The sequence below is a fragment of the Bombina bombina genome, chromosome 3 (assembly GCF_027579735.1).
Source record: "Bombina bombina isolate aBomBom1 chromosome 3, aBomBom1.pri, whole genome shotgun sequence".
Taxonomy (NCBI): domain Eukaryota; kingdom Metazoa; phylum Chordata; class Amphibia; order Anura; family Bombinatoridae; genus Bombina; species Bombina bombina.
In genome coordinates this window covers 110,967,233-110,981,837 of record NC_069501.1, presented here as the reverse complement: position 1 = coordinate 110,981,837, position 14,605 = coordinate 110,967,233, and the positions used below count along the sequence as shown (strand labels likewise).

Here is a 14,605-nt window from a genome sequence, read left to right as displayed (position 1 = left end):
CCTGTTGGGAATGAGAATATCCCACAAGTAATGGATGATCCGTGGACTGGATACACTTAACAAGAGAAACCTAGGTTATTCACCAAAAATGGGCCGGCATCTAAACTTACATTCTTGCATTTCAAATAAAGATACCAAGAGAATGAAGGAAATTTGATAATCGGAGTGAATTAGAAAGTTGCTTAAAATTGCATGCTCTGTCTGAATCACGAAAGAAAAAATTTGAGTTCAGTGTCACTTTAACATACCTAGGTATACTTTTCAACAAGGATACAAAGAGAAAAAAATTAGATAATACAAATACATTTAAAATTGCATGCTCTGTCTTAATTATGAAAGCAAAAAATGTTTCTCCAACATAGGTGTGTCCGGTCCACGGCGTCATCCTTACTTGTGGGATATTCTCTTCCCCAACAGGAAATGGCAAAGAGCCCAGCAAAGCTGGTCACATGATCCCTCCTAGGCTCCGCCTACCCCAGTCATTCTCTTTGCCGTTGTACAGGCAACATCTCCACGGAGATGGCTTAGAGTTTTTTAGTGTTTAACTGTAGTTTTTTATTATTCAATCAAGAGTTTGTTATTTTGAAATAGTGCTGGTATGTACTATTTACTCAGAAACAGAAAAGAGATGAAGATTTCTGTTTGTATGAGGAAAATGATTTTAGCAACCGTCACTAAAATCCATGGCTGTTCCACACAGGACTGTTGAGAGCAATTAACTTCAGTTGGGGGAACAGTGAGCAGTCTCTTGCTGCTTGAGGTATGACACATTCTAACAAGACGATGTAATGCTGGAAGCTGTCATTTTCCCTATGGGATCCGGTAAGCCATGTTTATTACGATCGTAAATAAGGGCTTCAAAATAGGGCTTATTAAGACTGTAGACTTTTTCTGGGCTAAATCGATTCATTATTAACACATATTTAGCCTTGAGGAATCATTTTATCTGGGTATTTTGATATAATAATATCGGCAGGCACTGTTTTAGACACCTTATTCTTTAGGGGCTTTCCCAAAGCATAGGCAGAGCCTCATTTTCGCGCCGGTGTTGCGCACTTGTTTTTGAGAGGCATGGCATGCAGTCGCATGTGAGAGGAGCTCTGTTACTTAGAAAAGACTTTCTGAAGGCGTCATTTGGTATCGTATTCCCCTTGGGGCTTGGTTGGGTCTCAGCAAAGCAGATACCAGGGACTGTAAAGGGGTTAAAGTTCAAAACGGCTCCGGTTCCGTTATTTTAAGGGTTAAAGCTTCCAAATTTGGTGTGCAATACTTTTAAGGCTTTAAGACACTGTGGTGAAAATTTGGTGAATTTTGAACAATTCCTTCATGTTTTTTCGCAATTGCAGTAATAAAGTGTGTTCAGTTTAAAATTTAAAGTGACAGTAACGGTTTTATTTTAAAACGTTTTTTGTACTTTGTTATCAAGTTTATGCCTGTTTAACATGTCTGAACTACCAGATAGACTGTGTTCTGAATGTGGGGAAGCCAGAATTCCTATTCATTTAAATAAATGTGATTTATGTGACAATGACAATGATGCCCAAGATGATTCCTCAAGTGAGGGGAGTAAGCATGGTACTGCATCATTCCCTCCTTCGTCTACACGAGTCTTGCCCACTCAGGAGGCCCCTAGTACATCTAGCGCGCCAATACTCCTTACTATGCAACAATTAACGGCTGTAATGGATAATTCTGTCAAAAACATTTTAGCCAAAATGAACACTTATCAGCGTAAGCGCGACTGCTCTGTTTTAGATACTGAAGAGCATGACGACGCTGATAATAATATTTCTGAAGGGCCCCTAACCCAGTCTGATGGGGCCAGGGAGGTTTTGTCTGAGGGAGAAATTACTGATTCAGGGAACATTTCTCAACAAGCTGAACCTGATGTGATTGCATTTAAATTTAAGTTGGAACATCTCCGCATTCTGCTTAAGGAGGTATTATCCACTCTGGATGATTGTGACAAGTTGGTCATCCCAGAGAAACTATGTAAAATGGACAAGTTCCTAGAGGTGCCGGGGCTCCCAGAAGCTTTTCCTATACCCAAGCGGGTGGCGGACATTGTTAATAAAGAATGGGAAAGGCCCGGTATTCCTTTCGTCCCTCCCCCCATATTTAAAAAATTGTTTCCTATGGTCGACCCCAGAAAGGACTTATGGCAGACAGTCCCCAAGGTCGAGGGAGCGGTTTCCACTTTAAACAAACGCACCACTATACCCATAGAGGATAGTTGTGCTTTCAAAGATCCTATGGATAAAAAATTAGAAGGTTTGCTTAAAAAGATGTTTGTTCAGCAGGGTTACCTTCTACAACCAATTTCATGCATTGTCCCTGTCGCTACAGCCGCATGTTTCTGGTTCGATGAGCTGATAAAGGCGGTCGATAGTGATTCTCCTCCTTTTGAGGAGATTATGGACAGAATCAATGCTCTCAAATTGGCTAATTCTTTCACCCTAGACGCCACTTTGCAATTGGCTAGGTTAGCGGCTAAGAATTCTGGGTTTGCTATTGTGGCGCGCAGAGCGCTTTGGTTGAAATCTTGGTCGGCTGATGCGTCTTCCAAGAACAAGCTACTTAACATTCCTTTCAAGGGGAAAACGCTGTTTGGCCCTGACTTGAAAGAGATTATCTCTGATATCACTGGGGGTAAGGGCCACGCCCTTCCTCAGGATCGGCCTTTCAAGGAAAAAAATAAACCTAATTTTCGTCCCTTTCGTAGAAACGGACCAGCCCAAAGTGCTACGTCCTCTAAGCAAGAGGGTAATACTTCTCAAGCCAAGCCAGCCTGGAGACCAATGCAAGGCTGGAACAAGGGAAAGCAGGCCAAGAAACCTGCCACTGCTACCAAGACAGCATGAAATGTTGGCCCCCGATCCGGGACCGGATCTGGTGGGGGGCAGACTCTCTCTCTTCGCTCAGGCTTGGGCAAGAGATGTTCTGGATCCTTGGGCGCTAGAAATAGTCTCCCAAGGTTATCTTCTGGAATTCAAGGGACTTCCCCCAAGGGGGAGGTTCCACAGGTCTCAGTTGTCTTCAGACCACATAAAAAGACAGGCATTCTTACATTGTGTAGAAGACCTGTTAAAAATGGGAGTGATTCATCCTGTTCCATTAAGAGAACAAGGGATGGGGTTCTACTCCAATCTGTTTATAGTTCCCAAAAAAGAGGGAACGTTCAGACCAATCTTAGATCTCAAGATCTTAAACAAGTTTCTCAAGGTTCCATCGTTCAAGATGGAAACCATTCGAACTATTCTTCCTTCCATCCAGGAAGGTCAATTCATGACCACGGTGGATTTAAAGGATGCGTATCTACATATTCCTATCCACAAGGAACATCATCGGTTCCTGAGGTTCGCATTCCTGGACAAACATTACCAGTTCGTGGCGCTTCCTTTCGGATTAGCCACTGCTCCAAGGATTTTCACAAAGGTACTAGGGTCCCTTCTAGCTGTGCTAAGACCAAGGGGCATTGCTGTAGTACCTTACTTGGACGACATTCTGATTCAAGCGTCGTCCCTTCCTCAAGCAAAGGCTCACACGGACATTGTCCTGGCCTTTCTCAGATCTCACGGATGGAAAGTGAACGTGGAAAAGAGTTCTCTATCTCCGTCAACAAGGGTTCCCTTCTTGGGAACAATAATAGACTCCTTAGAAAGGAGGATTTTTCTGACAGAGGCCAGAAAAACAAAACTTCTAGACTCTTGTCGGATACTTCATTCCGTTCCTCTTCCTTCCATAGCTCAGTGCATGGAAGTGATCGGGTTGATGGTAGCGGCAATGGACATAGTTCCTTTTGCGCGCATTCATCTAAGACCATTACAACTGTGCATGCTCAGTCAGTGGAATGGGGACTATACAGACTTGTCTCCAAAGATACAAGTAAATCAGAGGACCAGAGACTCACTCCGTTGGTGGCTGTCCCTGGACAACCTGTCACGAGGGATGACATTCCGCAGACCAGAGTGGGTCATTGTCACGACCGACGCCAGTCTGATGGGCTGGGGCGCGGTCTGGGGATCCCTGAAAGCTCAGGGTCTTTGGTCTCGGGAAGAATCTCTTCTACCGATAAATATTCTGGAACTGAGAGCGATATTCAATGCTCTCAAGGCTTGGCCTCAGCTAGCGAGGGCCAAGTTCATACGGTTTCAATCAGACAACATGACAACTGTTGCGTACATCAACCATCAGGGGGGAACAAGGAGTTCCCTGGCGATGGAAGAAGTGACCAAAATCATTCTATGGGCGGAGTCTCACTCCTGCCACCTGTCTGCTATCCACATCCCAGGAGTGGAAAATTGGGAAGCGGATTTTCTGAGTCGTCAGACATTGCATCCGGGGGAGTGGGAACTCCATCCGGAAATCTTTGCCCAAGTCACTCAGCTGTGGGGCATTCCAGACATGGATCTGATGGCCTCTCGTCAGAACTTCAAAGTTCCTTGCTACGGGTCCAGATCCAGGGATCCCAAGGCGGCTCTAGTGGATGCACTAGTAGCACCTTGGACCTTCAAACTAGCTTATGTGTTCCCGCCGTTTCCTCTCATCCCCAGGCTGGTAGCCAGGATCAATCAGGAGAGGGCGTCGGTGATCTTGATAGCTCCTGCGTGGCCACGCAGGACTTGGTATGCAGATCTGGTGAATATGTCATCGGCTCCACCTTGGAAGCTACCTTTGAGACGAGACCTTCTTGTTCAGGGTCCGTTCGAACATCCGAATCTGGTTTCACTCCAGCTGACTGCTTGGAGATTGAACGCTTGATCTTATCGAAGCGAGGGTTCTCAGATTCTGTTATCGATACTCTTGTTCAGGCCAGAAAGCCTGTATCTAGAAAGATTTACCACAAAATTTGGAAAAAATATATCTGTTGGTGTGAATCTAAAGGATTCCCTTGGGACAAGGTTAAGATTCCTAGGATTCTATCCTTCCTTCAAGAAGGATTGGAAAAAGGATTATCTGCAAGTTCCCTGAAGGGACAGATTTCTGCCTTGTCTGTGTTACTTCACAAAAAGCTGGCCGCTGTGCCAGATGTTCAAGCCTTTGTTCAGGCTCTGGTTAGAATTAAGCCTGTTTACAAACCTTTGACTCCTCCTTGGAGTCTCAATTTAGTTCTTTCAGTTCTTCAGGGGGTTCCGTTTGAACCCTTACATTCCGTTGATATTAAGTTATTATCTTGGAAAGTTTTGTTTTTGGTTGCAATTTCTTCTGCTAGAAGAGTTTCAGAATTATCTGCTCTGCAGTGTTCTCCTCCTTATCTGGTGTTCCATGCAGATAAGGTGGTTTTACGTACTAAACCTGGTTTTCTTCCAAAAGTTGTTTCTAACAAAAACATTAACCAGGAGATTATCGTACCTTCTCTGTGTCCGAAACCAGTTTCAAAGAAGGAACGTTTGTTGCACAATTTGGATGTTGTTCGCGCTCTAAAATTCTATTTAGATGCTACAAAGGATTTTAGACAAACATCTTCCTTGTTTGTTGTTTATTCCGGTAAAAGGAGAGGTCAAAAAGCAACTTCTACCTCTCTCTCTTTTTGGATTAAAAGCATCATCAGATTGGCTTACGAGACTGCCGGACGGCAGCCTCCCGAAAGAATCACAGCTCATTCCACTAGGGCTGTGGCTTCCACATGGGCCTTCAAGAACGAGGCTTCTGTTGATCAGATATGTAGGGCAGCGACTTGGTCTTCACTGCACACTTTTACCAAATTTTACAAGTTTGATACTTTTGCTTCTTCTGAGGCTATTTTTGGGAGAGGTTTTGCAAGCCGTGGTGCCTTCCATTTAGGTGACCTGATTTGCTCCCTCCCTTCATCCGTGTCCTAAAGCTTTGGTATTGGTTCCCACAAGTAAGGATGACGCCGTGGACCGGACACACCTATGTTGGAGAAAACAGAATTTATGTTTACCTGATAAATTACTTTCTCCAACGGTGTGTCCGGTCCACGGCCCGCCCTGGTTTTTTTAATCAGGTCTGATAATTTATTTTCTTTAACTACAGTCACCACGGTACCATATGGTTTCTCCTATGCAAATATTCCTCCTTAACGTCGGTCGAATGACTGGGGTAGGCGGAGCCTAGGAGGGATCATGTGACCAGCTTTGCTGGGCTCTTTGCCATTTCCTGTTGGGGAAGAGAATATCCCACAAGTAAGGATGACGCCGTGGACCGGACACACCGTTGGAGAAAGTAATTTATCAGGTAAACATAAATTCTGTTTTCGTGTCCCTTTTATGTAGGGACAGATACACTGTGTGGAATAAAGCAATGTTAAAAGGACAATGCCAGATCTTTTCTTTCATGCCTCACTTTCCAATTGTCTTCCATTATCAAATTATCTTCATTCTGCTTGAGCTAGATGAACATATCTGATGAGCCAACGACACACATATATGTGAAGCCACCAATCAACTAGCTCCCAGTAGTGTATTGCTACTCCTGAGGCCACCTAAGTATACTTTTAAACAAAGCAAATTAGTTCATAGAAGAAATTAGTTAATAGAAGTAAATTGGAAAGTTGTTGAAAATTGCACACTCTTTCTGAGTCATTTAAGTTTAATATTGACTTTACTGTCCCTTTTAATATGACTTTAAACTATGTTAAATAGCTGTATGCAGCAATTGTTTGCACATCATCTGTCTCCCATGGTTCTCTAATGAAGAAATTAGATAAGGGAAACCTAGGTTTCAACTTGGTACTCCTTATTAATTTATAGAAACTAAAGTACATTTTATCATCTCAAATTTTACTTCTATGTTTTCAGTATTTAAAGGGACAGTCGAGTCAAAATTAAACTTTCATGATTCAGACAGGGCATGGAACTTTTGAATTTACTTTTATCATCAAATTTGCTTTGTTCCCCTGGTATTCTTTGTTGAATGCTAAACCTACGTAGGCTCATATGCTAATTTATAAGCCTTTAAAGGAAGGCCGTCTCTTATCTCAGTACATTTTGACAGTTTTGCACAGCTAGACAGCGCTAGCTGTTATGTATGAGTCAGCACTGATTGGCTAAAATGCAAGTCTGTCAAAAGAACTGAAATATGGGGGGAATCTGCAGAGGTTTAGATACAAGGTAATCACAGAGGTAAAACGTGTATTAATATAACAGTATAGGTTATGCAAAACTGGGGAATGGGCAATAAAGGGATTATCTATCTTTTTAAACAACAATTCTGGAGTAGACTGTCCCTTTAAACAACTAATAGAATTTTAAAGACTATATATATATATATATATATATAATCTCAGGCGAATCTTTGCTATGATCGTATGTTTGTCTTGCATTTACTTTAATTCAGAGCTTCAGGTTATTTCCAATTGTTGTTGGGAGGCAGTTTGTGGAAATGAATTCCTCATTTCATTCCAGAGTATTATGTATTTTCATACTGATTTTTTTTAATGCTTGTACATTTTTGTTCCAGAAATTGCTCAGGTTATTGCATCTTACACAGCAACTGGTCCTGAACAGCTAACATTGGCTCCTGGCCAACTTATCCTCATCAGAAAGAAGAATCCTGGAGGATGGTGGGAGGGAGAACTACAAGTTAGTCACATTTGTTTTGCACCGTACTGTAATATACATATATAGAGTTATCACACATTCATGAGAAGTTTATTACTGAATTATGTTATTTAATGGACATGAAAGAAGAGAGAACATGCAATTTTAAAAAACTTATCAATTTATAACTTAAATTCTAACTTATTTTGTTCTCTTGGTATCATTTGTTGAAAAGCATAACTGGGTAGACTCTGGAGCTGCTGATTGGTGGCTGCTCATATATGCCTCATGTTATTAGCTTACCCATGTGCATTGCTGTTTCTTTTACAACGGATACCAAGAGAATGAAGAAAATTATTTAATAGAAGTAAATTGAAGAGTTATTTAAAATTGTATGCTCTATAATCATCATTAAAGAAAAAAAATCATGTCAATTTTACAATTTATACTTTAGTCTAAAAGAAATAAATAAAAATGTAAACACTTTTTCTGACACTTCTTTTATAAACAGTGCATATGTTCCTAAAGGGATCTGAAGCCTAAAATTAATTTTCTTTCCTAAGATGTGGAGAGTCCACGACGTCATTAAATTACTAGTGGGAATATCACTCCTGGCCAGCAGGAGGAGGCAAAGAGCACCACAGCAAAGCTGTTAAGTGTCACTCCCCTACCCATAATCCCCAGTGATTCCCTTTGCCTCTGTCAAGGGAGGAAGGGAAGTTTGGTGTCTGAAGAAATGAATTCCTTTTTCGGGTACTTTTCCCTGCAAGCAAGGATTTGGGTTTAGCTGAGTCCACGTCAATCTCTTCAGTAGATGGCTTTTAAACAGTTAGGAAGTTGTGAGGTAGACCTTGCTTTGTTTCCTAACACATTGCTGCCCAAGGTACAGAAAACCAGAGTGGGTTACTCTGTTCTTTCTTTTTCTACAGGTCTCTGTAAGGAGTATGTGTCCTTTCACGCCTTGTGAGCTGTCTTCCTGCTGGACAGCTAGACTGCAGGTAAGTGCTTTTGTCTTCTAGGTCTTGGAGACTTGCACTTCAGAAGAATATTTCATATGCATTAGATGGGGACATTTTTAAAGTCCTTTATACAGGATTTTCTTTGGCAGTGGGCAGGCACATTATGTATGTTGAGACTAGGGGTTAATCCTGTATAATCCTCTTTGGGCTAATTTTGTTGAAATACTTTATTAGTATGTGTGTGGCTTATGTTTTATACAGGGGTTTATGTATAAACGTAAAATTTGGCAGTTGGTTTTCTTTGCTTGCTTAGCTAGAACAGGCTAACTGACAAACTGCTTGAGTTTGAAACCAGCTGCAGCTACTTGCATCTTATGTTGTTGGTAGAGGGAGACGCGCGCCTTTTACTTGCTGCGTAGTTTCCTCTCTCTGCCGGTCATGTGACTTCTCTCTGCCGGTCATGTGACTTCTCTCTGCCATCGGATATTTACAGAGCAGAGCGGCATCATTGAATTTAAGTCTCTTTAGTGTCGATCTACTATACAATAGTTTTAGAGACTTCTGGCAGCCAAATTGTGGTATTAAAAATTCTTAAAGTGACAGTGTATTTAAAAAAATTCTACAATTTGGGGATTTTTTTTTTTTAGTATTATGGACATGGACCAAGACTCTGTGTTTTTTGACAAATGCTTGTTATGCCTAGAGGCACAAATTGTTTTGCCTATGCAATTCTGTGCTGCATGCTTAGCTAGAACACTTCAATATAAAGATAAATTGTTGCCCTCTGAGCCCAATGTCTCTCAAGATGATGCTGTTCAGGCAATACCACAGCTTTCTCCTCAAACGTCCCAAGCCTCTATGGCGTCACATACAGTGCCCTGCAGTTCCTCTCAGCCTCCTGGAGGAGTTTATTTGCAGTTTTGCTGCACAGGTATCTTCTGTGGTATCTGCAGCATTATCTGCGTTTCCTATGCTGGGAAAACGCAAGAGGAAAATTAGACATCTAGATAGTAAGGTTTCTGTTCCACCTACTGCTACGCAGGTTGCCCTCCCTCATAAGTCTGATGAGGAGGATATGCTGGTAGCCATTGAGGGTGAAATCTCAGATTCGGACAGTATTATTCCTTCATCTGATACTGAAGAAATAAACTTCAGATTTAAGCTTGAACACCTTTGTGTACTGTTAAAGAAAGTATTGGCTACTTTGGACAACTCAGATACTTCTGTCATTGTCAACACTAAGAAGTCTAGTAAACTTAATAAATACTATGATGCTCATTCCTCTGTGGAAGTTTTTCCTGTCCCAGACCGTGTGACAAAGATTATTTCACAGGAATGGGAGAAGCCTGGGATTCCTTTCTCCCCGTCCCCCGTATTTAAAAAGATATTTTCTGTTGCTGACTCCATTAAAGATTCTTGGTGCACGGTGCCTAAAGTAGAAGGGGTTATTTCTACTCTGTCTAAGAGAACTACGATCCCTATAGAAGATAGCTGCTCCTTTAAAGATCCCATGGACAAAAAGCTTAAAGCTTATTTGAAGAAGATGTATGTTCATCAAGGTCTTTAATGGCAACCTGCAGTTTGTATTGCCACAGTAGCAAATGCGGCATCTTATTGGTGCAAAGCCATGTCTGAATTCATTTTAGTAGAGACTCCTTTGGAGGAGATGCAATATAGGATTAAGGCTCTCAAACTAGCCAATTCCTTTATTTCTGATGCTAACATGCAAGTTATTAGCCTAGGAGCCAAAATGTCTGGCTTCACTGTCCTAGCCCGCAGGGCATTGTGGCTAAAATCTTGGTCAGTTGATGTTACCTCTAAGTCTAAGCTTCTGGCGCTTCCTTACAAGGGGAAGACCTTGTTCGGACCTGGTATGGCAGAAATAATTTCTGATATTTCGGGTGGAAAAGGGTCTTTTCTACCGCAAGACAAGAAGAACAGACTCAAAGGACGTCAAAGTAATTTTCGTTCCTTTCGTAACTTCAAAAGTCTTCCTCTCCCTCTTCCAAGCAGGAGCAGTCCAAGTCTTCTTGGATGCCCAATCAGTCTTGGAATAAGGGGAAGCAATCAAAGAAACCCTCAGCTTAGTCTGTCAGAATGAGCTGTCCCAGATCCTTGGACTGTGGACATAGTGTCTCAGGGTTACAAAATAGAATTCAAAACTTTTCCTCCCAAGGGCAGATTCTACCTTTCAAGATTTTCTGCAGACCAGGTAAAAAGAGAGGCATTCTTGATCTGCGTTCAGGACCTTTCCTCCCTGGGAGTGATTGTTCCAGTAAGGGAACAGGGTCTATGATTCTATTCAAATCTGTTTGTGGTTTCCAAAAAAGAGGGAACTTTTCGACCCATTTTAGACCTAAAGTACCTCTACAAGTTTCTCAGGGTACCGTTCTTCAAAATGGAAACCATTCATTCCATTCTTCCTTTGGTCCAAGAGGGTTAGTTAATGACGAACATAGACCTAAAGGACAAGTATCTTCTTGTTCCCATCCACAGGGATCATCACAAATTCCTGAGATTCTCCTTTGTAGACAAAGACTTTCAGTTTGTGGCTCTTCCGTTTGGCCTTGCCACAGCTCCCAGAATTTTCTCAAAGGTTCTGGGGGCTCTCTTGGCAGTGATCAGGTCTCGGGGAATTGCAGTGTTGCCAAACCTGGATGACATATTGGTTCAGGCCCCATCTTTTCAACAAGCAAACTCTCATACAGAGATCTTGTTGTCTTTTCTATGTTCCCACGGATGAAAAGTAAACTAGAAAAGAGTCCCCTTGTTCCTGCTACAAGGGTGGTTTTCTTTGGGACCATAATAGATTACCTATCTATGAAAAATTTTCTGACGGAAGTCAGAAAATCAAAAATTCTCTCCCCTTGCCTCTCTCTTCAGCCTACTGTTGGAGGTAATTGGTCTGATGGTCGCTTCCATGGACATCATTCCCTTTGCTCAATTCCATTTGAGAGGTCTGCAATTATGCATGCTCAGACAATGGAATGGAGACCATTCAGATCTGTCTGAGGATAGATCAAGACCAGTCGACAAGAGACTCTACCGTGTTGGCTTTCTCAGGACCATCTGTCTCAGGGCACATGCTTCCGGAGACCTTCCTGGGTGATTGTGACCACGGACGCCAGCCTGCTAGGCTGGGGAGCAGTCTGGGACTCGTTAAAGGTGCAGGGACTATGGACTCGGGAGGTCTGCTCTCCCCATATACATCTTGGAGTTGAGAACGATGTACAATGCTCTGATTGCTTGGCCTCAATTGTCCATAGTCCGGTTTATCAAGTTTCAGTCGGACAACATCACCTCAGTGTCTTACATCAACCACCAGGGAGGAACTCAGAGTTCCTTAGCCATGAAGGAGGTGGCACAGATTTTTCAGTGGGCGGAAGATCACAATTGTTGTCTGAAAGGTCAGATTTCTGCATTATCTATTTTGTTACACAAGCGTCTGGCGGATGTGTCAGATGTTCAATCTTTTTGTCAGGCCCTGGTCAGAATCAGGCCTGTATTTAAACCTGTTGCTCCTTCTTGGAGCCTTAATCTTGTTCTTAAAGTTTTGCAGCATCCTCTATTTGAGCTAATGCATTCCATAGATATTAAGTTGCTATCTTGGAAGGTTTTATTTTTTATTGCTATCTCTTCTGCAGGGAGAGTTTCGGAACGTTCGGCTTTGCACTGTGATTTGCCTTACCTTATCTTTCATGCTGTTCTTCGTACTAAATTGGGGTTTCTTCCTAAAGTGGTTTCGAATAGAAGTATTAAACAGGAAATTAATGTTTCTTCTTTCTGTCCAAATTCTCCTTCTCATAAAGAACGTCTGTTGCACAACTTGGATGTTGTGCATGCTCTAAAATTCTACCTACAGGCAACTAGGGATTTTCACCAGTCTTCTACACTGTTTGATTCTCAGGAAAGCATAAGGGTCAGAAGGCTACTTCTACTTCTCTTTTCCTCTGGTTGAGAAGTATGATTCGTTTTGCTCATGAGACTGCTGGACAGCAGCCTCCTGAGAGAATTACAGCTCATTCCACTTGGTCTGTCTCCTCTTCTTGGGCTTTCAAAGATGAAGCTTCTGCAGAACAGCTTTGCAAGGCTGCAACTTGGTCCTCTCTGCATACTTTTTCCAAATTTGATACTTTTGCCTCGGCTGAGGCCTCTTTTGGAAGAAAGGTTCTTCAAGCGGTGGTGCCTTCTGTTTAGGTCTGCCTGTCTTGTTCTCCCTCCCTGTTCATTCTGTGTTCTCTAGCTTGGGTATTGGTTCCCACTACTAATTGAATGATGTAGTGGACTCTCCATATCTTTGGAAAGAAAACAAAATTGATGTTAACTGATAACTTTCTTTTCTTTCCAGATATGGAGAGTCCATGACCCCACCCTTAATTAATACAGTTATTAAGACAGTTATTTTTGTCTAAACCTCAGGCACCGCTACACCTTTGTGTTATTCCTTTTTCCATTTCCCTTCGGTTGACTGACTGGGGATTATGGGTAGGGGAGTGACACTTAACAGCTTTGGTGTGGTGCTCTTTGCCTCCTCCTGCTGGCCAGGAGTGATATTCCCACTAGTAATTGAATGACACTGTGGACTCTCCATATCCGGAAAGAAAGAAATTTATCAGGTAAGCATAAATTTTGTTTTTTGCAATTCAGACAGTGCATACTATTTAAAAAAAAAAATCACTTCTATTATCAAAATATTCTTTATTGAAGAGATACCTAGGTAGATGTTTAGAGCACTACATGGCAGAAAATGGTGCTGCTATCTAGCGCTCTTGCACATCTATAATATTGTTGGGAAACTACTGCCATATTGTGCTCCAGACACATGCCTGGTCCTGAGTTTTTGTCTCTGCTTTTTAACAAAAGATACCAAGAGAATGAAGGAAATTTTGATAATAGAAGTAAATTAGAAAGTTGTTTAAAGTTGCACACTCTATCTGAATCATAAAAGAAAAATTTTGGGTTTCATGGCCTTTCACTCACCACCTGCAGCTTAATATTGCTCTGGTGTGAAAAAGGCACTCACATGACCTCTTAACCCTTTAAGGACCGGGCATTTTAGACAAAAAATTCCCAAAAAGACCAGAGCATTTTTAGCATTTTTGCCATCACTACATTTAAACAGAAATAGAGCCCTTTTTTCATATTTACCTATCAAAACTATATATTTTTTTTAGTAGAGAACCCAAAGTATTGATCTATGCCCATTTTGGTATTTCATGCCACCATTTCACCGTCAAATGCAATCAAATAAAAAAAATTGTTAACTTAATTTTAGGTTTCTCACTGAAATTATTTACAAACCGATTGTGCAATCATGGCACAAATGGTTGTAAATTCTTCTCTGGGATCCCATTTGTTCAGAAATAGCAGACATATAGGGCTTTGGCATTACTTTTTGGTAATTAGAAGGCCGCTAAATGCTGCTGCACACCACACTTGTATTATGCCCTGTGAAGAGGTTAATAAGGTAGCTTGTAGGGTTAAATTTAGCCTTAGTGTAGAGATCATCCTCCCATCTGACACATTCCACCCCCTGATCCTTCCTTGACCCCTCTCAAACAGCTATTTTCCCTCCCCCACCCCACAATTGTCACCCCCATCTTAAGTACTGGCAGAAAGTCTGCCAGTACTAAAATAAAAGGCTGCTTTTTCCTTATTAATATAAGGAGAGTCCATGACTTTATTCCTTACTGTTGGGAAATACTGAACCTTGCCACCAGGAGGAGGCAAAGACACCCAGCCAAAGGCTTAAATACCTCTCCCACTTCCCCTATCCCCCAGTCATTCTTTGCCTTTCGTCACAGGAGGATGGCAGAGAAGTGTCAGAAGATTTCGGAGTTGTTCCTCAGGAGGGTTGTATGCCCTTCAATATGAGACTGGAGTTTTAAGTAGTCTTGTCAGCCTCTCAGTGAGAGCATTGACAAAAGTTAGAGTCTGGAGATGTAGGGAGAGTCTTCCTGCAAACCCATCCAGACTGCCTGCTCACAGCTCCTTAAGCAACCAGTGTTGACGAGTTTCACTGTCTGCTTTTTCTTCACTCAAGTCCATGTCAGGAGCGATGCTACAAGACTGTCACACTTGAGAGGCTGTGTTTCTGTTCCACAGCATGGATTCTGGTAGTATCGTTTAAATTTTTACATATGT

At 41.9% G+C, this 14,605-nt stretch overlaps 1 protein-coding gene across 1 annotated transcript in view; it reads left to right on the top strand.

The window, feature by feature from the left end:
- Positions 1-14,605, top strand: part of ITSN1 (intersectin 1) — a 598,457-nt gene that overhangs the window by 234,587 nt on the left and 349,265 nt on the right. The window contains exon 11 of the mRNA XM_053705169.1: positions 7,423-7,544. Within this exon, the coding sequence (XP_053561144.1) occupies positions 7,423-7,544 (122 nt within the window). The remainder of the gene's footprint in view (positions 1-7,422; positions 7,545-14,605) is intronic.